At 53.4% G+C, this 22,500-nt stretch overlaps 3 protein-coding genes across 3 annotated transcripts in view; 2 read left to right on the forward strand and 1 right to left on the reverse strand.

The window, feature by feature from the left end:
- nek1 (NIMA-related kinase 1) overlaps positions 1-6,256 on the forward strand; it is a 26,875-nt gene extending 20,619 nt beyond the window's left edge. Inside the window, exons 28-36 of the mRNA XM_035413194.1 lie at positions 119-826; positions 924-1,041; positions 1,697-1,776; positions 2,396-2,604; positions 3,482-3,636; positions 3,747-3,994; positions 4,325-4,458; positions 4,910-5,042; positions 5,875-6,256. Of these exons, the coding sequence (XP_035269085.1) occupies positions 119-826; positions 924-1,041; positions 1,697-1,776; positions 2,396-2,604; positions 3,482-3,636; positions 3,747-3,994; positions 4,325-4,458; positions 4,910-5,042; positions 5,875-5,894 (1,805 nt within the window). The 3' untranslated portion in view covers positions 5,895-6,256. The remainder of the gene's footprint in view (positions 1-118; positions 827-923; positions 1,042-1,696; positions 1,777-2,395; positions 2,605-3,481; positions 3,637-3,746; positions 3,995-4,324; positions 4,459-4,909; positions 5,043-5,874) is intronic.
- Positions 1-22,500, reverse strand: part of LOC118225964 (tripartite motif-containing protein 16-like) — an 890,716-nt gene that overhangs the window by 579,434 nt on the left and 288,782 nt on the right. The window lies entirely within an intron of this gene.
- sh3rf1 (SH3 domain containing ring finger 1) overlaps positions 10,540-22,500 on the forward strand; it is a 17,181-nt gene continuing 5,220 nt past the window's right edge. Inside the window, 6 exon segments of the mRNA XM_035415075.1 lie at positions 10,540-11,187; positions 12,662-13,167; positions 19,971-20,246; positions 20,874-20,969; positions 21,636-21,923; positions 22,494-22,500. The exon segment at positions 22,494-22,500 is cut by the window's right edge and continues 104 nt beyond it. Coding sequence (XP_035270966.1) covers positions 12,790-13,167; positions 19,971-20,246; positions 20,874-20,969; positions 21,636-21,923; positions 22,494-22,500 — 1,045 coding nt within the window. The 5' untranslated portion in view covers positions 10,540-11,187; positions 12,662-12,789.

A 22,500-nucleotide genomic window follows, 5' to 3' on the forward strand; every position in this document is an offset into this window, starting at 1 on the left:
GGTGTTGTGTCTGCATGTGGGCGGGCGGGCTTGCGTGCATGTGTGTGCGTGTGCGTGTGCGCGTGTGTGTGTGCATGCATGCGGGCTTGGTGATGAGCAATGAAACTTTTCTTTGCAGAAAGCCGGAGCCAAGGTGGTGTAGGAGAACCAGGAACACAAGAACCTGATACCCAGCCACCAAAACCCCAAACCCATCAACCAGAACCCCAACCCCATCAACCAGAACCCCAAACCCATCCATCAGAACCCAAAACCCATCCACCAGAACCCCGAACCCATCCACCAGAACCAAAAACCCATCAACCAGAACCCCAAACCCATCCACCAGAACCCCAAACCCATCAACCAGATCCCCAACCCCATCAACCAGGACCCCAAACCCATCCACCAGAACCCAAAACCCATCCACCAGAACCCCAAACCCATCAACCAGAACCCCAAACTCATCCACCAGAACCCCAAACCCATCAACCAGATCCCCAACCCCATCAACCAGAACCCAAAACCCATCCACCAGAATCCCGAACCCATCAACCAGATCCCCAACCCCATCCACCAGAACCCAAAACCCATCCACCAGAATCCCGAACCCATCCACCAGAACCCAAAACCCATCCACCAGAATCCCGAACCCATCAACCAGATCCCCAACCCCATCCACCAGAACCCAAAACCCATCCACCAGAATCCCGAACCCATCCACCAGAACCCAAAACCCATCCACCAGAACCCCAAACCCAGCCACCAGAATTCAGAACTCAGGAGACCCCCGCAGAAGAAGCGGCCTTAATATCAGCACCTGCTTGGAGTGGGAGAGACACTGAGGGTGAGTGCACCCGTGTGTGTGTGTGTGTGTGTGTGTTGCTGTAGGAGTGTGTGTGTGTGTGTCTGTAATGTAAATGGTTCTCTGGCCCTGTTCCCAGCAGAGCTGCAGGATGTGGAGGTGGAGGTTCTGGAGGAGGGTCCGAGACGGTCTTCAACCCCCCCGGCCTCAGTCCTGCTGGCCTGGGACAAGGAGGTCCCTGCCCCCCCACAGCCGGGGTGAGTGCCCCCAGTACCGGATACCCCCAGAGAGAAGGACAGTGTCGTGTGAGGGTGAACCCCCAGAGAGAAGGACAGTGTCGTGTGAGGGTGAACCCAGAGAGAAGGACAGTGTCGTGTGAGGGTGAACCCAGAGAGAAGGACAGTGTCGTGTGAGGGTGAACCCAGAGAGAAGGACAGTGTCCTGTGAGGGTGAACCCAGAGAGAAGGACAGTGTCCTGTGAGGGTGAACCCAGAGAGAAGGACAGTGTCGTGTGAGGGTGAACCCAGAGAGAAGGACCGTGTCCTGTGAGGGTGAACCCAGAGAGAAGGACAGTGTCATGTGAGGGTGAACCCCCAGAGAGAAGGACAGTGTCGTGTGAGGGTGAACCCAGAGAGAGAAGGACAGTGTCGTGTGAGGGTGAACCCAGAGAGAAGGACAGTGTCGTGTGAGGGTGAACCCAGAGAGAAGGACAGTGTCGTGTGAGGGTGAACCCCCAGAGAGAAGGACAGTGTCGTGTGAGGGTGAACCCCCAGAGAGAAGGACAGTGTCGTGTGAGGGTGAACCCCCAGAGAGAAGGACAGTGTCGTGTGAGGGTGAACCCCCAGAGCAGACTGACTTCAGTGTGTGCAAAACCGGCAGCTTCCCCTCGTGTTCCATGTGCTTCCCTTCCAGGCCAGCGGAGGGCAGCGCAGCTCCACCAGAGGCCAGAACAGAGGAGGAGTCTGCTGGGAAGCCCCCTCCAGACCCCAGAGGTCAGCTGATCTGGACTCTGTCCAGAGACCCCAGTGCTGTTTTACACTGGACCAGTTTGCCCTACCCTAGAGTCCCTTACCCCTAACCCCCTGACCCCTGACCCCTGACCCTCCTGCAGGGAGAGGGGGTTCTGTTGTCCCTAAATGGCGGAGGGGCAGCGGTCTCTTGCTCTCACCCTTCCTGCTGCAGATTGGGGTCACTGCTGTCCCCACTGCCTTCGTCAGGTCCCATGGCAACGGGCCAAGTCCCAGTGTCACCTTGTCTGGTTTTATCCAGAATTTTCTCTTTCGTTCTGATTATTTCCCCCTAAGCCCAGAGTAGTGATACCAGCTCACCAATGGAACAGCACAAAACAGAACCTCTCTCTCTCCCTCTCTCCCCCTACCTCTCCCTCAATCTCTGCTGCCCCGCCCTTCCTCTCTCTCTCTCCCTCTCTCCCCCTACCTCTCCCTCAATCTCTGCTGCCCCGCCCTTCCTCTCTCTCTCTCTCTCTCCCCCCTTCCTCTCTCCCTCTCTCTCTCACTCTCCCACCTCCCCTTCCCTCTCTCTCTCTCTCCCCCTCCCTCCCTCTCTCTCTCTCTCTCTCCCTCCCCCTCTCTCCCTCTCTCTCTCTCTCAGAGGGGGATCCGTTGTTCCGGCGGCTGTCGTCTCCTGCTCACCGTCGAGCCGTGGCTCTGGCCCTGCTGGGTGCCCAGTCCTCCCAGTCCTCGCAGGAGGACTCCTCCCTGGCGTCCCGCTCCCGCTCCGTGTCCCCCGTCAGGCAGAAGGACAAAGACTCGCTCCTCATTGGCCTGTCCACCGGCCTCTTCGATGCCAACAACCCTAAGGTTACCCTCTACCCAGTTCACACTGCGCACCACTCCTCACAGAACTCTATGGTATTTACACATGATCCACTCCTCACTAAACTCTGTGGTGTTTACACATGATCCCACTCCTCACTAAACTCTGTGGTGTTTACACATGATCCCACTCCTCACTAAACTCTGTGGTGTTTACACATGAACCCACTCCTCACTAAACTCTGTGGTGTTTACACATGATCCCACTCCTCACTAAACTCTGTGGCGTTTACACATTAATCCACTCCTCACTAAACTCTGTGGTGTTTATACATGATCCCACTCCTCACAGAACTCTATGGTATTTACACATGATCCACTCCTCACTAAACTCTGTGGTGTTTACACATGATCCCACTCCTCACTAAACTCTGTGGTGTTTACACATGAACCCACTCCTCACTAAACTCTGTGGTGTTTACACATGATCCCACTCCTCACTAAACTCTGTGGTGTTTACACATGATCCCACTCCTCACTAAACTCTGTGGTGTTTACACATAACCCCACTCCTCACAGAACTCTATGGTATTTACACATGATCCACTCCTTACTGAACTCTGTGGTGTTTATACATGATCCCACTCCTCACAGAACTATATGGTATTTACACATGATCCACTTCTCACTGAACTCTGTGGTGTTTACACATGATCCCACTCCTCACAGAACTCTATGGCATTTATACATGAGTCCACTCCTCACAGAACTCTATGGTATTTACACATGATCCCACTCCTCACAGAACTCTATGGTATTTACACATGATCCCACTCCTCACAGAACTCTGGTATTTACACATGATCCCACTCCTCACAGAACTCTATGGTATTTACACAGGATATCCTGTCTCCCTCTGTAGATGCTGAGGACGTGCTCTCTGCCGGACCTCAGCAGGCTGTTTCGGAGCGGTGATGATGGTGCTGCTGGTGAGGCGGGGGGGCCCAGCGCTGAGCAGCCCCCCAACCTGGAGCTGGAGGACCTGGAGCAGCCCAGTGGGGAGGAGCAGGAGGACAAGTGTGTGCCCCACCTGTTCACCTGTGACCTTTAAACTATGAGCCGCCTGCACCTTCCACTTCACATTGCTTTGTGTGTGCGTGCATGTGTGTGTGTGTGTGTGTGTGCAGTGCATATGAGGAGGCAGATGAAGATATGCAGGAGCTGAGGGCATCCATGGAACGCCTGCTTCAGGAGCCCAGTGAAGAGGAAGAAGAGGAGGAGGATGAGGAGGAGGAGGAAGAAGATGAAGAGGGGTCTAACGGCACGCCTCCAGAGGAGGAGGCTGGGGGACCCCTGGAGCCCGTCACCAATGGCCTGGAGGAGGCGGGGGAGGAGCCGAGCAGCGGGAGCGAACTCAACGAGGAGTGGCACTCAGGTGATGCAGTGTGACATCACTGTGATGTCATACGGCAGTCCCCATTGGTTGGCTAGGCCATTGATTGGTAATGTCTGTGTACTGTAATGTGGTAAAGAGGATCAGTTAGTAAAACGCTGCGTATTAATACCTGCGTGTTTGTGTACAGGCCCAACATCCAGTGCAAGTTCGATTGGTAGGGTCTGAGTGCTGTAAGGGCTACCTGCCTAATCTGCTGTAGTGATAATTATAGTCAGTAGGTGTTTGGTAGTGCCTGTGTATGTGCTCTATCTACACTGTAAGCCAAGTCTTTCTCTCTCTCACTTTCCCTCCCTCTCTCTGTCTGTACAGACGGCAGTGAGGAAGAGGAGGAGAGCGAGGCTGAGTATCAGGACAGTATCTTCAGTCGTCTGGAGGAGCTGCGCTTTCGGCTGGAGCAGGAGATGGGCTTTGAGAACTTCATCCAGGCCTACAACAAAATCAAGGTGTTTAGCACTGGTGTTTAGCATTTAGCGCTAGTGTTTAGCATTTAGCGCTGGTGTTTAGCATTTAGCGCTAGTGTTTAGCATTTAGCGCTAGTGTTTAGCATTTAGCGCTGGTGTTTAGCATTTAGCGCTAGTGTTTAGCATTTAGCGCTAGTGTTTAGCATTTAGCGCTGGTGTTTAGCATTTAGCGCTAGTGTTTAGCATTTAGCGCTGGTGTTTAGCATTTAGCACTGGTGTTTAGTTTTTAGCGCTGGTGTTTAGCTCAGGCTAAGGGGGGGTTTAGACTTGGGGGGGTTTAGTTTAGCCTCGGGAGGTTTCCACTGGCGGGGGTTTAGGTTGGGGGGTGTTTCGGCTGGGGGGGTTAGGCTGGGGTCTGCAGTGTACTGCGACGGGTGATTTAAAAATGTGTACTTGCATTTGATTTGTTCTGTGGTGCCGTCTGGTGATGAAGGCCATCCATGAAGATGAGGATGAGAACATCGACCTGGGCTCCAGTCTGGTGCACAACATCCTGGGCTCCCAACACCAGCACCTGTACCCCAAAATCCTGCACCTGGTGATGGCAGACGGAGTCTACCAAGAAGGTGAGTACCCCCAAAACCCTGTCCCCGGACCATCAGAGAGTACCCCCAAAACCCTGTCCCTGGACCATCAGAGAGTACCCCCAAAACCATATCCCCGGACCATCAGAGAGTACCCCCAAAACCCTGTCCCCGTACCATCAGAGAGTACTCCCAAAACCCTGTCCCCGTACCATCAGAGAGTACTCCCAAAACCCTGTCCCCGTACCATCAGAGAGTACTCCCAAAACCCTGTCCCCGGACCAACTAACCACTTACTAACCATTCCTAACAGCTGACTGTTACTAACTACTAGCCAACTAACCATGACAAACTATTGACTAACTAATCATTACTAAACACTTACTATTACTAACAACTAACTCTTACGAACAACCAACCACACGAGAGCCCTGTGTCCATGGAGCCTTGTTTTGTGAGAGATTCTGCAAGCCTGTGAGTCCCTCTGGGAAAGAGGGGCCAGAGAAAGAGAGAGCAGTAACCCTAACCTGCACCAGCCCCAAAGACCCGCAGAACCTCCGCTCCCTCCCACTGCAGTCAGGCTAGTTTCCACAAACTTAAGCAGCGTTTTCTGTATTAGGACGCCATTTTGGCTCTGCGTGGTACAAATTAGTGCTAAGTGATGTTAAACTGAGATGAATATCCAGTACTGCTTGATCGAACATGACTAATTATAAGGTCATTCAGAAGCAAAGCCTGTGTCCAGGTTGTTGAGGGTATTATAATAAGTAAAATTATATCATTTCTATGAGTTTAAAAATCTGAGTAAATTTCTCTCCCTTCCCTCTCTCTCTCTCTTTGTCCCTCCCTCTCTCTCTGTCTCTCTCTCTCTCAGACAATGATGAAGAGGAGTAACTCTTCCAGGTTGCTGGCAGCCCCTGACACTCTGCAAGCTGACTTATGTCTTCCCAGGATGCAATACGTGTGAGAGAAGAGGGCGAGGGAGGGGGTGTTTTTGGGGAGTGGGGGCACCAGTGATACTCACTCAGCACCGCGTTTACCAAGAGACGCCTCGTTCTAAATGATTTCACTCAAGACTGTTCTGTAGAGTCGAATGTTTCTTAACCAAAGTGTCATTCTGAATGTCATTCCATAGCTGTGTGTCTGTAGGCATCGTCTCTCTCTCTCTCTCACACACACACACACTTTCTCTCACATGCACATACATGCATACTCTCTCTCACGCACACACACACACACACTCTCACCCACACACACATACACACACACAGTCTCACACACACGCGCACACACACACACTGTCTCACACACACACACACAGTCTCGCACACACATATACACACACACACACTGTCTCACGTACACACACACTCACACACTGTCTCACATACACACACACACACACACACTGTCTCACACACACACACGCACACACACGCACACACACACACTGTCTCATACACACACACGCACACACACGCACACACACACACTGTCTCATACACACACACGCACACACACGCACACACACACACTGTCTCATACACACACACACACACACACTGTCTCACACACACACACGCACACACACGCACACACTCACACTGTCTCACACACACACACACTCACACACTGTCTCACGTACACACACACACACACACACTGTCTCACACACACACACGCACACACACACACTGTCTCACACACACACACACACACACACTCTCTCACACACACACACACTCACACACTGTCTCACGTACACACACACACACACACACTGTCTCACACACACACACGCACACACACACACTGTCTCACACACACACACGCACACACACACACTGTCACACACACACACACACACACACACACACACACACAGAGTGCAGGTGGGCGGGGCTTCCCTGGTGCGTGTCAGGGTCCAGCAGTCTTTCCCCGGCAGGGCGGAGCTCTGGGCCTCTGGCCACACCCAGCTGCTCATCAGGGATTCAGTATTCATTCCAAACGCAAAGCTTCCCCTCCTCCAGTGCTTCCATCATCATAGGCCACGCCCACACCCAGGCCACACCCACTCACTCCCTATATGCACTTTTTGATGAACAGAAAACACTTTTTGAAATACATTTTTTTCACTCTTTTTATCAGTTCATCCAGCGCTAGGACTGTGTGTGTGTGAAAGTGTGGGTGCCGGACCGCGTGTGCATGCGTGTGTGTGTGCCGATCTGCACTTAGGGTTTCTTGTCTTTGATAATAAAGCAGATATTATGTAACTTTGTATGTAAAAATAAATGCTCACCTTTCTTATTTCCTGCCTGTGGTTTGTTTTCTCCTGTGTTTTGTATTACACTGCACTATTACAGAATTACACTGCACTGTTACAGTATTACACTGCACTGTTACAGAATTACACTGCACTATTACTGTATTACACTGCACTGTTACAGTATTACACTGCACTGTTACAGAATTACACTGCACTATTACAGTATTACACTGCACTGTTACAGAATTACACTGCACTGTTACAGAATTACACTGCACTATTACTGTATTACACTGCACTGTTACAGTATTACACTGCACTGTTACAGAATTACACTGCACTATTACAGTATTACACTGCACTGTTACAGAATTACACTGCACTGTTACAGTATTACACTGCACAGTTACAGTATTACACATCCATTACATTACTGGCAATTAGCAGACGCTCTTACACAGAGAAACTTACACAATTTTTTGCACAGCATTTACATTGCATCCATTTATACAGCTGGATAGATACTGAAGCAATGCAGATTAAGTACGGCAGTGCCCCATCCAGGTAAAAAAAACTATGACCTTTAGGTTACAAGACCAGCACATCCCACCTGCTATATACACCACACGAGAATACCGCCAAACCCTTTGTGATTGGCAGCTGCTGAATTATCCAGTCGAAAGTATTCAAGCGTGTGTTTAGGCTACCTCCGATACGCAGCACCAGTATAAACTAGCTGGATGAATGATTATTTTTAAACATTTAAGCAGCAGTCCTCTGCTTATTAAAAATCAAGCAGGTGACCCATTATAAAAATCAGTTTAATTGTTGGGAAAAAAACATTGTCAGCGTTTTATTTGAGAGGGGCACGCAGGTAAACACTACGCTCTCACACCCTGCAAACCCGCCGCGTTTTCCGCGCTCCAAAAAGAATGAATTTGACGGAAATTGATAGGGCAGGTAAAGTGAGTCGGGCCAAGATAATGCTGAAAGGAAGACCTAGTTTTTCAGTCCCTGGAGGTCTGCGTTGGTTCATAATTAATCAGCTGCCTGTTTGAATTCCCAGAAGTCCGATGGGCGAGACGAAGCGAGACGCAGTTTCGCACCACACCAGCTGATAAAAGACGGAGCGGGCGGGGCAGAGGAGATGCTTGCACAGTGTCCTGTTCGTAGTGAGAGCTGCACACATACGCACACACACTCATACATGAGCAGGCACTCATACACATGCACACTAATACGCATACACACTCATACATGAGCACGCACTCATACACATGCACACTCATACGCATACACACAAACACACAGCATCTCTCACATGCACAGTGCCTCTCTCACACACAGTGTCTCTCACACACAAACAGCATCTCACACACACACAGAGCATCTCTCTCTCACACACAGTATCACGCACAGTGTCTCACACACACACAGTGTCTCACACAAAATGCGCTCTTACACACACAGTATCACACACACAGTCTCACACAGAACACGCTCTCTCACACACACAGTAACACACACAGTGCCTCTCTCACACACACACAGTACCGCATACACAGTGTCTCACACACACAGTATCTCACACAGAAGGTGCTCTCACACAAACAGCATCTAACAAACCCCCAGCATATACACAGCTGAGTGACTTGGATTAAGTTTTTATTCTGGTGTTTCTGTATTCCAGGGCGAGCCATAGATCCTTCCTCTACTGCCCCCTGCTGGGGTCATTTGAGAACATGTGCACACCCCCCCCCCCCCCCCCTTCAGAGTTTATGTGAATTTATGTTGACTGACAGGCATGATTTTTATTATTTAGCTCTGACTTATTGTACGCATCAGCCTACAGGCCTTTGGAGACCACCTGACTTGCTGTTCAGGAGATTTCTCTCTTTAAAAAAGAAGAAAAGAGGGATTACAGAGAGCAAGGCAGGTCTGGGCAGGGTGAGTCTGCTCAGATCACACTCTGGACCACAGAAGGGAAAAGCAAAAACTTGGCAAAAATCCTGTTAAAGGTGTAAAGGCGGTTTGGATGGCGGTCGGCTGGCTCCGCGTGTGGAGCTCCAGGTGTGCGGGGGGGCAGGTGACGCGTGACATCACATCTGCTGGCGCCGTGCTCACCTGCACGTCTACCTGCCGGCCTGTTTGTGCAGCGGGAGGGAGGCCGCGCCCCTCTGGCACCACGCCACGCTGGTGACCTTTGATCATCCAGGTGAGACGCAGGTGAACAGCCCAGAGGAGGGCGTGTCTGCCACAGGTCATGAGGGGGCCAGGGGGAGGAGTCAGGTATGTAAGTCACCCCACTTAAAAGGGTTCAAGCGCACAAGGTACAAATTAAACATGGGGGTAAACTGGGAGAATCTTATGTTTTGAGTGGAGTATCTGTGGTAGCTGTAGGATATAGGATACAGGTGGAGTGTATAAGGTACATATAGGATATGGGGTACAGGTGGAGTGTATGGGGTACCTGTAGGATATGGGGTACAGGTGAAATATGATGGTGAAGTGGGACATAGCAGTAAATGTCCAGTCTGATCCAGTCTGGGGCTCGTGCGGGGACGTGGAAGATCTATCCAACACCTCAACAGGTCTCCAAACGCAATGGAAGCTCAAAATGCCACATGACGTCACGTTTGGACTTTCCTCAGCGCTAGAATGGCGTTTAGTTCACAAGTATTTAGTTCGCAAGGACGTCATTTATTACAGTGTGTAGTACTGAGCAGTACAACGTGCTGGGTGGAACAGCATCAGCGTGTGAAAATAAAATATAATTAATGGAATCGGGCGGTGTTTTTAACTATAGCCATTTTAGTTTTTAACATTTAACTTGACACTTGAAACATCTGCTCATCAGGTGATCTCTATTGAGCATTTTGCTATTATTTTCAGTGACGTCGGATCTTTTTTTTCCAAGGTCTAGGTAATTTATCTACGTGGGACACAGTATTAGCTGCCTTCAGTTTACCTGGGTGTGTGTAACTAAATAAGATCACTATCGAAGCGGTGTAGCGTACTCCAGTCGACTGTTTTGTGTTGTCGCTGGAACAGCTAGGTAGAAGTGTCTCGACCGAGTCCTGTGCACTCAAAACACGCCATATCATTTGCCGAAGAAATGCCACAGTATTTGTTCAGATTGTGGTAGGGGGGTCTAGTCTGAACTTTAGTCTTCCTCCAAAAGCAAGTATATTTCCTCTTCCCCGTACACCCCCGGACCGGCCCCCGTTTACGGTTTAAAGGCGCACCGAAGTCGTCCGTTACAAACCCTCTGCCAAGTAGCCCAGCGCCGGGCTTCTTCAATGCGGGCGGGCACAGCAAACTAGCCTACAACTTCAAACAAATTTCAACTGGGAGCTCTATTTCGGGTGCAAAAACACCGCTACCGCTGTGTGTTAAGTTGAATAATTACAATTTTGAGAATACTGCGCATCCCATATATTTATTCAGCTGAGTTATGGCACATTCGTCGTAAAATGTGAACTGCATTAATGTATTTTGCATTATAGCACTGAGGGGGAGAGAGCCATTTGAGAAGGAAATCGGATATCTAAGATAGCCCACCCGACCAGCTAGCGTCGCCATACACACTGGGAGTGTCCCTTAAAATCAATTCAGCTCATCATGGCGCTGGAGCAGCGGTGCAGGGTCGCTCTTTCTTCTTCCAAATCCTGAGTTTATCTGAACAATTCCGGTTTTTAACCACTGTACTGGGTCGGGGATCCATCGACCTGGAAACGCAGAGCTTTCCTTCGTGTTAAACGGAGGGAAAGCAGCGTTCACAATTCACGGCTTTTCCTGAAACAAGGGGGGTTTGTGTGGATGTTATCCAGAGCACCAGCCAGCCTCGCGCAGTCTTTCTAAGTCCGGGAGAAATTGTTTGGTGAGACGAGGAGGGGGTGATCCAAGGGGCCCTACTTCGAGGTAAGATCGCAACTTGAACCAGTTGTGGTTACTTATAAAGTTAGTTGAAAGTGTGTGGTTAGAAAGTCACCTGATATATGAGTCTAGCTAGCAACCTAAAGAAAAAGATATATCACGAGAGTTTGTGTATGAGCTCAACTTTAAATCGTCACTTCAGTAGCAACTTGGCTAACCCTAACTAGCCTCCCAAAGGGATAGTTACCAACGCGTGAAACTAACGCGTGCTTTGCTCGGTCTGTTTGGGGAATTGGAAGCGTGTTTTTATTTAGCTGAACGGACATTAGCTGGTTTTCCGTGCTCTCCCAGTCGAGTTATAACGCTGGCACGAGCAAGCGAGCCTATAGCTGCACCAGGATGGGCTGTACGGCTGCTTCGCCGCAGTGCTGCGATTGGGATATTGTGTAGGCTTGAAAGGAAGCATCAGTGATAAAATATTTTAAATCCCAGAATCCCTAACGTTAGATGGTGCTAACGCTGTATTCAATGAACACTGTTCCGAAAAGCCCCCGATTTAGCCATGCGTCTGAAGGTTCGATTTTAGAGGTGAATTAACCAGGTTGTAGCTAAATCTAACTGAATTGAATGCATCACTATTTGTAAGGCGTGATGATACGTTTGAAAACACTAGGCTATTTTCTACTCAAGTAGTTTACAGTTAGCCAGCTAGTTACACAATTGTAACACCACAAAGTATCTTGATATACAGTAGCTACTTTAGCCAATGAAACAAAGCAATTTGCTACCCTCTACGCAAATGGTGGTTTGCTGTAGGCTAAATGCGTGTTAATGAGCGGGGTAAGGGAGTGTTTGTTGCTAACCGCTTTTGAGAGTCTGTTAATTGAGGGATTCATTTAGGATTGACACCAAATGTGCAGAGTAGCAGGAAACAGATGCGCCCAACGACGACCTCGGTAGCTAGTAAAAAAATTTAAAAAACAACATCGGTCAATGCCGCCCGTAACCGTATCTTATTTCTTTCTGTTTTACCCACGTGAAAGTATGTGTTTGCGTACTTGTTCTGTTACTATGTTGTGTAGTTAGGGTTTGCTTAGCCAGCCAGTGAACACTTGTTTCAAGCATTTTGTAACGAGAGCTGTGCGTCGCGCTAGTGTGAATAATGGGCTGGAACTGGGGAGCTGGGAACGATCTCTGTCCGAACGGAGAGAGAGGTCCGAAGCGAAGCGCGGAATGAGCGCGTCAAACGGGCTGTTTCCACATGCATTCTGACTCCACTGTGCACGCATATCAGGGGCGTGATCAGGGGAGATAACGCGGACTGCGGAATGCGACGCTATTGAACTTTGTAACATACCACGGATTTCTTACGGAACCGGGCTCCGAGGGCGCGCGGCAGCAGAATGAAATCGGCGCGTAATTAATCGCTAATGGCTGTGACAGGGCGGCGAGGTCAGGAGGTGATTCTCGCGAGCGGCGGCAGGCTGCCCCGTTCTAACTCTTCCCCCGTGCTGTGCAGACGCAGGTACCATGGCGATAGAGGGGACATGGACGTGACGTAATGGAGGGCCACAGCTGCCGCCGAACGGGAGACTGAGCTGCCAGGCCGGCGTTGGGCCCCGGCTGTCGGGGCGCGGGAGGACGGAGATGGACGAGGCGGCTCTGCTGGACCTGCTGGAGTGCCCCGTGTGTCTGGAGCGGCTGGACGCCTCGGCCAAGGTGTTGCCGTGCCAACACACCTTCTGCCGCCGGTGCCTGCAGGGCATCGTGACGTCGAGGGCGGAGCTCCGGTGCCCAGAGTGCCGGAGCCTGGTGGAGGCCGGCGTGGACGAGTTGCCTAGCAACATCCTGCTGGTGCGACTCCTGGACGGCATCAAGCAGAGGCCGCGGCGCCCCGGGGGGGGCGGGGCTGCGGGGGGTGCGGCGGCTAACGGCACGACCGCCATCGCCAGCAGGGGGCCTCGCGAGCAGGGCGTCCCAGGCCTGCCATTACAGAGGGTCCAGGCCAAGAGCACTCTGGTTAGGGTGAGTAAACATTATAGCCCTGTCCCACTGTACTGCTGGAACCAGGCTGGCTCATTATACCCCTGTCCCACTGTACTGCTGGAACCAGGCTGGCTCATTATAGCCCTTTCTCACTGTAGAGCTGGAACCAGGCTGGCTCATTATACCCCTGTCCCACTGTACTGCTGGAACCAGGCTGGCTCATTATACCCCTGTCCCACTGTACTGCTGGAACCAGGCTGGCTCATTATACCCCTGTCCCACTGTACTGCTGGAACCAGGCTGGCTCATTATACCCCTGTCCCACTGTACTGCTGGAACCAGGCTGGCTCATTATACCCCTGTCCCACTGTACTGCTGGAACCAGGCTGGCTCATTATACCCCTGTCCCACTGTAGAGCTGAACCAGGCTGGCTCATTATACCCCTTTCCCAATGTAGAGCTGAACCAGGCTGGCTCATTATAGCCCTTTCCCACTGTAGAGCTGGAACCAGGCTGGCTCATTATAGCCCTTTCCCACTGCAGAGCTGGAACCAGGCTGGCTCATTATAGCCCTTTCCCACTGTAGAGCTGGAACCAGGCTGGCTCATTATAGCCCTTTCCCACTGCAGAGCTGGAACCAGGCTGGCTCATTATAGCCCTTTCCCACTGCAGAGCTGGAACCAGGCTGGCTCATTATAGCCCTTTCCCACTGTAGAGCTGGAACCAGGGCGGGAATCAGGCAGTGCTTGTTTCAGGCTGTTGTCATGACTACTTTTTCTGTTTTGTCTTTGTTTTGTTCTGGTTTGCTGTGTTCACTGACGCTCTCTCGCGCTTGTTTGTTTTGTGTGTTTGGAAAGATACCTGTTGCAGTGATTTATGTTTTCCCCTGAGTTCGGTTGACGGGGGGAGCGTTCATTCCTGTGTTTGTGTTCTGGGAGAGTGTTCTGTGAGGACGTGGTGCTTCCTGTGTCAGTTTATCTCATTCATAATGTGCTCCAGTGGCTCTGCTCTGCTCAGGGCTGTTTTGTTCTCTTAAATTTTATTTAATCTGTTTCTGGGGGGGGGGGGGGGGGGTCTCAGGATTTGCTGTCGATTCTGAGGATCGGCTGAATGCTGGAATTTATACTCTGTGACTGGCTGTTTGAGGATACGCTGTGCTGTGAGTTAGCAGGGTGAAGCGGAGTTAGTCCTGTGTGCTGAATTAGCAGGGTGAAGCTGAGTTAGAGCTGTGTGCTGAATTAGCAGGGTGAAGCTGAGTTAGTGCTGTGTGCTGAATTAGCAGGGTGAAGCTGAGTTAGCACTGTGTGCTGAATTAGCAGGGTGAAGCTGAGTTAGCACTGTGTGGTGAATTAGTAGGGTGAAGCTGAGTTAGAGCTGTGTGCTGAATTTGCAGGGTGAAGCTGAGTTAGCACTGTGTGCTGAATTAGCAGAATGAAGCTGAGTTAGCGCTGTGTGCTGAATTAGCAGGGTGAAGCTGCATAGAACTGGGCAGCAGAGCGATTCAGGTGATTATATTGTTGCCATGGTGACCTGCTTAGGGGGGGTGACACATGGAATTCCTTTAGGGGAGGCAGAGGCTGAGACAGCTGGCTCTCGGGGAGGGATATTGTATTTTTGTTTTTCTGTGTCAGGAGGGGCGGGGCTTATGTTCTCTGGCGGTGGGCAGGTCTGAACTCGCTGCAGGTGTGACAGGCGCATTCTCAACCCTGCGGCCGTCTGCGCAGGTGTGACGGGCGCATTCTCAACCCTGCGGCCGTCTGCGCAGGTGTGACGGGCACATTCTCAACCCTGCGGCCGTCTGCGCAGGTGTGACGGGCGCATTCTCAACCCTGCGGCCGTCTGCGCAGGTGTGACGGGCACATTCTCAACCCTGCGGCCGTCTGCGCAGGTGTGACGGGCACATTGCGCAGGTAGGGCAGAGGGTCTGAAGGTGCCGTTTCATTGGTGGATAGTGTGACTGTTCTTACCCCCACCCCCACCCCGCTGGGACTTTGGGCGTCTCTGTGTGAAAATTCCCCCTGGGGGGGGCCATCTGTGGTGTGTGGGGGGTCTGGGGGCAGAGGGCACAGCTGTCACTCACGCTGGCCACCAGTGATGCTGAAGATAAAACAACGACAGCCTCTTCCTGTTTCCTTATTTATTTATTAGTTTATTTATTATTTTAATTTTAGAATGCCGGGCTAGGGATGGGTATCCGAAAATTGCCAAATGGTCACACAGTGTCACCCACCTCTGTTTATCAGAAGGGATGGGACTAGGGGAGGGGCTGAGGTGGTGATTGACGGGTGAAGGTGTCAAATGACCTAGGTGACTGTGAAGCATACCTCTGAGCAGTGCTGGGGGTGTGTGTGTGTGTGTGTGGCCTGTATTTGCACAGCACAGTGCACCTGCCTGGGGTTCCCTCCCTCTCTCTCCCCCTCTTTCTCCCTCTCTCTCTCTCTCTCTCCCTTTTCCCTTACTCTCCCTCTCTCTCTCTCTCCCTTACTCTTCCCCTTCCATACTCTCTCCCTCTCTCTCTACCTCTCTCTCTCCTGCTCACACTGGAAGGAGAGGGGCGTGGCTACTCCTGCGACAGACAGACAGGTGGGGGCATGGCTCTAGCTGGGACAGACAGACAGGCGGGGGCATGGCTCTAGCTGGGACAGACAGACGGGTGGGGGCATGGCTCTAGCTGGGACAGACAGACAGACAGGTGGGGGCATGGCTCTAGCTGGGACAGACAGACAGGCTGGTGGGGGCATGGCTCTAGCTGGGACAGACAGACAGGCTGGTGGGGGCATGGCTCTAGCTGGGACAGACAGACAGGCTGGTGGGGGCATGGCTCTAGCTGGGACAGACAGACAGAGAGGTGGGGGCATGGCTCTAGCTGGGACAGACAGACAGAGAGGTGGGGGCATGGCTCTAGCTGGGACAGACAGGCTGGTGGGGGCATGGCTCTAGCTGGGACAGACAGACAGACAGACAGGTGGGGGCATGGCTCTAGCTGGGATAGACAGACAGGCTGGTGGGGGCATGGCTCTAGCTGGGACAGACAGACAGGCTGGTGGGGGCATGGCTCTAGCTGGGACAGACAGACAGACAGACAGGCTGGTGGGGGCATGGCTCTAGCTGGGATAGACAGACAGGCTGGTGGGGGCATGGCTCTAGCTGGGACAGACAGAGAGGTGGGGGCATGGCTCTAGCTGGGACAGACAGACGGGATGGGCGTGTGGCCGGAGACTCGTAGGCAGGCGTGGGTGAGATGCGTGTCCTGTAATATTCCCCCATGCGTGGCTGAGCCTTTATTTCCACATGGCTGATTCATAATGAAAGGGGGAGCTCGCCACTGTCGCTGTGTCGGCTCTAAGATGGAGGAGGAGAGGTTATGGACTGGAAGTCCCAGTGCTTCTGTGCTGCTGGAGCTTCATTAGGAAGCCCTTTATATAAGAGAGAGCCAGAAGCAGAAAAGCACCCTGTGTCTGTGTGTGTATTAACAGCTGTGTGTGTGTGTGTGCGAGCGTGTGTGAGTGTGTGTGTGTGTGAGAGCACATGCAGGCTACCCCTAGGGTCCTTTATGAGAGGCTGTTTGTATGGCACTGAGGTTGTTTATGGCGGAAATGGATAACGGTGTTTAAAAAAAAAAAAAAATATATATATATATATATATATACCCACAATGCCCCTGTGCAGGCACGGCCTTGTGCTGTCCGTGCTGCCGCCAGCAGGGTGATGAATTTCAGCGCTGCTGAAAGCCTCGAGGGGGGGTTTGCGATGCGGGGCGGGCGATTCGTACCTGTGCTCGTTAAAACGCCCTCGTTAAAATCTCCAGGCCCCGCCTTCAGTAACATCTCTCTCCTGCAGCCTCTGTTCAGCTCCTGGCCCTTTAACACCCTCACAAACCTGGCGGCCGTGTGGGGTAGTGGTTAGGGTTAGCATGGCGGCCGTGTGAGTTAGTGGTTAGGGTTAGCTTGGCGGCCGTGTGGGGTAGTGGTTAGGGTTAGGGTTAGCCTGGGGGCCGTGTGGGGTAGTGGTTAGGGTTAGCTTGGTGGCCGTGCGGAGTAGTGGTTAGGGTTTGCCTGGCGGCCATGTGGGGTAGTGGTTAGGGTTAGCCTGGCGGCCGTGTGGGGTAGTGGTTAGGGTTAGCTTGGTGGCTGTGTGGGGTAGTGGTTAGGGTTAGGGTTAGCCTGGCGGCCGTGTGGGGTAGTGGTTAGGGTTAGCTTGGTAGCCGTGTGGAGTAGTGGTTAGGGTTAGCCTGGAGGCCGTGTGGGGTAGTGGTTAGGGTTAGGGTTAGCCTGGCGGCCGTGTGAGGTAGTGGTTAGGGTTAGCTTGGTGGCCGTGTGGGGTAGTGGTTAGGGTTAGGGTTAGCCTGGCAGCCGTGTGAGGTAGTGGTTAGGGTTAGCTTGGCGGCTGTGTGGGGTAGTGGTTAGGGTTAGCTTGGCGCCTGTGTGGGGTAGTGGTTAGGGTTAGCTTGGCGGCTGTGTGGGGTAGTGGTTAGGGTTAGGGTTAGCCTGACGGCCATGTGAGGTAGTGGTTAGGGTTAGCTTGGTGGCTGTGTGGGGTAGTGGTTAGGGTTAGGGTTAGCCTGGCGGCCGTGTGAGGTAGTGGTTAGGGTTAGCTTGGCGGGCGTGTGGGGTAGCGGTTAGGGTTAGCTTGGCGCCTGTGTGGGGTAGTGGTTAGGGTTAGCTTGGCGGCTGTGTGGGGTAGTGGTTAGGGTTAGGGTTAGCCTGACGGCCATGTGAGGTAGTGGTTAGGGTTAGCTTGGTGGCTGTGTGGGGTAGTGGTTAGGGTTAGCCTGGCGGCCGTGTGAGGTAGTGGTTAGGGTTAGCTTGGTGCCTGTGTGGGGTAGTGGTTGGGGTTAGGGTTAGCCTGGCGGCCGTGTGGGGTAGTGGTTACGGTTAGCCTGGCGGCCGTGTGGGGTAGTGGTTAGGGTTAGCTTGGCGGCTGTGTTCTTTGTTAAGGCGCTGAAAGTCCTCAGTGCATTTCGGCTGTATAAATGGATTGCTTGTTAAGGGTGTAATTAGTGTAAGTCTCTTTGACCCAGATCGTGTGATCAGTACCTGTAACTGTAATGTGTGCCTGTCTGTCTGGCGTGGTGTGTGTCACAGCGGGGAGTATGTGCAGTGCACACAGGCCATGCCTGATGAGAACACGACCACGTTTTTCCTTCTCCGTCCCCCCGTGGTTTTTTCATGAGGAGAGCCCGGCCACGCCATTCTGTCCCATTGGGGGGGGGGGGGGACCCTCTTCAAATGTGGTGGTGGGGAGGGGGGGTGCAGATAGTCTGCCCAACTGTGTGGTCGCTGTGCAGACCCTCCGGCTGTGCCCATGGCGATGTGGACGCGCCGTGCGCACAAATGCGCTCGTCTCCAGGGCAACCGTCGGGCCAACGCACACACTCAACTGAAGAAGGGGTCTCTGACAGCAGCTCTGCTCTTTTGGCTGGGTTCCTAAACTCTGGAGAGGAACTAGCCTGTTACTGCAGCGCAGGGCTGCGTTAGCCTGTTACTGTAGCGCAGGGCCGCGTTAGCCTGTTACTGTAGCGCAGGGCCGCGTTAGCCTGTTACTGTAGCGCAGGGCCGCGTTAGCCTGTTACTGTAGCGCAGGGCCGCGTTAGCCTGTTACTGTAGCGCAGGGCCGCGTTAGCCTGTTACTGTAGCGCAGGGCCGCGTTAGCCTGTTACTGTAGCGCAGGGCCGCGTTAGCCTGTTACTGTAGCGCAGGGCTGCGTTAGCCTGTTACTGTAGCGCAGGGCTGCGTTAGCCTGTTACTGTAGCGCAGGGCTGCGTTAGCCTGTTAGTGTAGCGCAGGGCTGCGTTAGCCTGTTACTCTAGCGCAGGGCTGCGTTAGCCTGTTACTGTAGAGCAGGGCTGCGTTAGCCTGTTACTGTAGGGCAGGGCTGCGTTAGCCTGTTACTCTAGCGCAGGGCTGCGTTAGCCTGTTACTGTAGCGCAGGGCTGCGTTAGCCTGTTACTGTAGGGCAGGGCTGCGTTAGCCTGTTACTGTAGCGCAGGGCTGCGTTAGCCTGTTACTGTAGAGCAGGGCTGCGTTAGCCTGTTGCTGTAGCGCAGGGCCGCGTTAGCCTGTTACTCTAGCACAGGGCCGCGTTAGCCTGTTACTGTAGCGCAGGGCCGCGTTAGCCTGTTACTGTAGCGCAGGGCCGCGTTAGCCTGTTACTGTAGCGCAGGGCTGCGTTAGCCTGTTACTGTAGCGCAGGGCTGCGTTAGCCTGTTACTGTAGCGCATGGCTGCGTTAGCCTGTTACTGTAGCGCAGGGCTGCGTTAGCCTGTTACTGTAGCGCAGGGCTGCGTTAGCCTGTTACTGTAGTGCAGGTGGAGGGGGCGGGGCTTTGTGAGCATGGCAGGGGGAGTGGGCGGAGCCAGCTGGCCCCTCTGAACCCCATCCTGCAGCCCTCTCTGTTGTCACCCAGAAGCAGCCTTTGTGGGGCTCTGAAGGGGCTCTTTCAGCTGTTTGGGGGGGGTGGGGGGTGTGCACATTTGAATGAGCCCTTTTCAGGGCGGGCCAGCTGGTAAGGGGGGGGCGGGGCTCTCTTCCTGAGGGCTGATGTGAATGACAAACGGGCTCATGAGCCTGCTGGTGTTCTTGGCTCAGCGCTGGCGCAGTGTTATAACCCTGACAGAACATTCCAGTCACGTTGTGAGAACGTTTGGTGTTACCTGGGCCAGTGGTTGGATCAGTGCTGCTGCTCTGGGTATGAGACAGGAACTGTCTGGTGAATTGGGAAAACATAGTCTGTGTTAAATGTTGATCAGTTTCAGATTATAACCCTCTCTCCCTCCACCCCCCCTCTCCCTCTCGCCCCCCTCCACCCCCCTCGCCCCCCTCCACCCCCCCCCCTCTCTGCAGGGTGTGCCCCAGCTGCCCTGTGCCAAGGCTCTGTACAACTATGATGGCAAAGAGCCCGGCGACCTCAAGTTCAGCAAAGGTGACATCATCATCCTGCGGCGGCAGGTGGACGAGAACTGGTACCACGGGGAGCTGGGCGGGGTCCACGGCTTCTTCCCCACCAACTTCGTGCAGATAATCAAACCCCTGCCCCAGCCGCCGCCCCAGTGCAAGGCGCTATACGACTTTGAGCTCAAGGACAAGGAGGCCGACAAGGACTGCCTCCCCTTCTCCAAGGTGAGAGACAGAGGGACGGCCGCAGTGTGCGGGTGGGCCAGCAGGGGGCGCTCTGCCCTGCCGTGGCCCGGCACACTTACGGGATGGCTATCCTGCAGGAGGGGACGTTGTTTGGATGAGTTGGGAGGGGGAGGGGGAGGGAGGGAGAGGGGGAGGGAGGGAGGGAGGGAGGCTCTGTGTGTTAACAGTCACACTAATGCTGATGTTAATATGATCCATCACAGCAGGACCAAAGTGCAATTAACAGATGAGAGCAGGACCCCTACAGGCCCCACACAGTCAGTGCTGGGGCGGGGGGGTAGCGTAACGCGCTCTGTGCCGGGGGGCGGGGGGGGAGGGTGAGGGGGGCTCTGACAGGGTTCCCCTTGCGGTGGGCCCTTGACAGGCGGGGAGGTTTCCATGGTAACGCTAGTGTCACTCCGATGAGGAGCTCTGTCTGCCCACGGTTCTGCTCAGAATAGCACCTCTTCCACCATTGTCACTCAGTCCCACAATGCCCTGCACCCTGACTACTGCTCCCACAATGCCCTGCACCCAGCCCTGCACCCTAACTACTGCTCCCACAATGCCCTGCACCCTGACTACCCAGTCAACTCTGTGTGTGTGTGTATCTGTCTGTCTCTCCAGGACGATATTCTGACGGTAATTCGCCGGGTTGATGAGAACTGGGCAGAGGGCATGCTGGGAGATAAGATCGGGATCTTCCCCATTTCCTATGTGGAGGTAGGTGGAGCTAGCAGACGGGATCATGGGGAACGATGGCTGTTTCCTCACTAGCGTGCTTCTCGCTGTATAAAACCTCGCTTCTATAGCGCTTCACTGGTAATGGGGGAAGCTGCTGGTCTGGAGCGTGTCACTTCTGAATTTCCCCTCAAATTTACCTGTGAGAGCTTCACACCCTGCTTAAGGCTACCAGCCACAGGGAGAATACTGCGTATGACACTAATCCTGTGAGCCGGCCTTTCCTGTGCTGTAACACGGTGGCCGCCTCCCCTCTCTGAACCCCCCCAAGCACAGGCTAGAGAAAGCAGTTCATTAACACGCTCACCCCCACCCCACCGCCCTTCCCCAAAAATAAAACTGCACAGACTGTGACCCCCCAGCTTCAGGGCTGGGGAGGCGTTGTGTTACACCCTCTGCATCACGCCCTCCCCCCCCATTATAAGCCTTCATGATGAGTAATATCCTCATTAATACAGCTCATTATTAATCAATTAATAGAACACAGTGTCAGTCCATTAATTCAGCACAATAATCTGTTAATATTCTCATTAATGCTGCGCAATAATTGCATATTGACAATATTCTCCCTCCCTCCCTCCCTCTCTCTCTCCCCCTCCCTCTCCCCCCCCCCCCCCCCCCCCCCCCCCCTCCTTCTCCCCCCCGTAGTTTAACTGGGCAGCGCAGCAGCTGATTGAGCAGGATAAGGGCAGTGAGGGGGGTGAGGGGGCGGGTGAGGGGGCGTCGGGGAGCGGGAAGGCGGGGGAGGGGAAGAGGAACACTAAGAAGCGGCACTCCTTCACCTCTCTGAGCATGTCGGGCAAGGCCTCGCTGGCCCCGCCCCAACGCCACAGCATGGAGATCAGCGGCCCCGTGCTGCTCAGCTCCAGCAACCCCACCGCTGCCGCACGCATCGGGGGCCTGAGCGGGGGCCTGTCCTGCAGCGCGCCATCGCAGGTAACGCGTTACACGCCGCACACTGTACCACACACCGCACCCTCACAGGTAACACGCTACAAACCGCACACTGTACCGCACACCGCACCCTCACAGGTAACACGCTACACACCGCACACTGTACCGCATACCGCACCCTCACAGGTAACGCGCTACACACCGCACACTGTACCACACACCGCACCCTCACAGGTAACACGCTACACACCGCACACTGTACCGCACACCGCACCCTCACAGGTAACGCGCTACACACCGCACACCGCGCCATCGCAGGTAAGGTGCTACACACCGCACACCGCGCCATCGCAGGTAAGGTGCTACACACCGCACACCGTACGGCACACCGCACCCTCACAGGTAACACGTTACACACTGCGCCATCGCAGGTAACGCGTTACACACCGCACACCGCACCCTCACAGGTAACGCGTTACACACCGCACCCTCACAGGTAACGCGCTACACACCGCACACACTGAAGCATGTCCTCGCAGAGTCCGAACGCGGCGGCCATCTTGTGTGTGCTTTGACTGGCCTGTGTCTGACTGGTCTCTCCGCCTCTCTCAGGTTCATA

The sequence above is a fragment of the Anguilla anguilla genome, chromosome 4 (assembly GCF_013347855.1).
Source record: "Anguilla anguilla isolate fAngAng1 chromosome 4, fAngAng1.pri, whole genome shotgun sequence".
Taxonomy (NCBI): domain Eukaryota; kingdom Metazoa; phylum Chordata; class Actinopteri; order Anguilliformes; family Anguillidae; genus Anguilla; species Anguilla anguilla.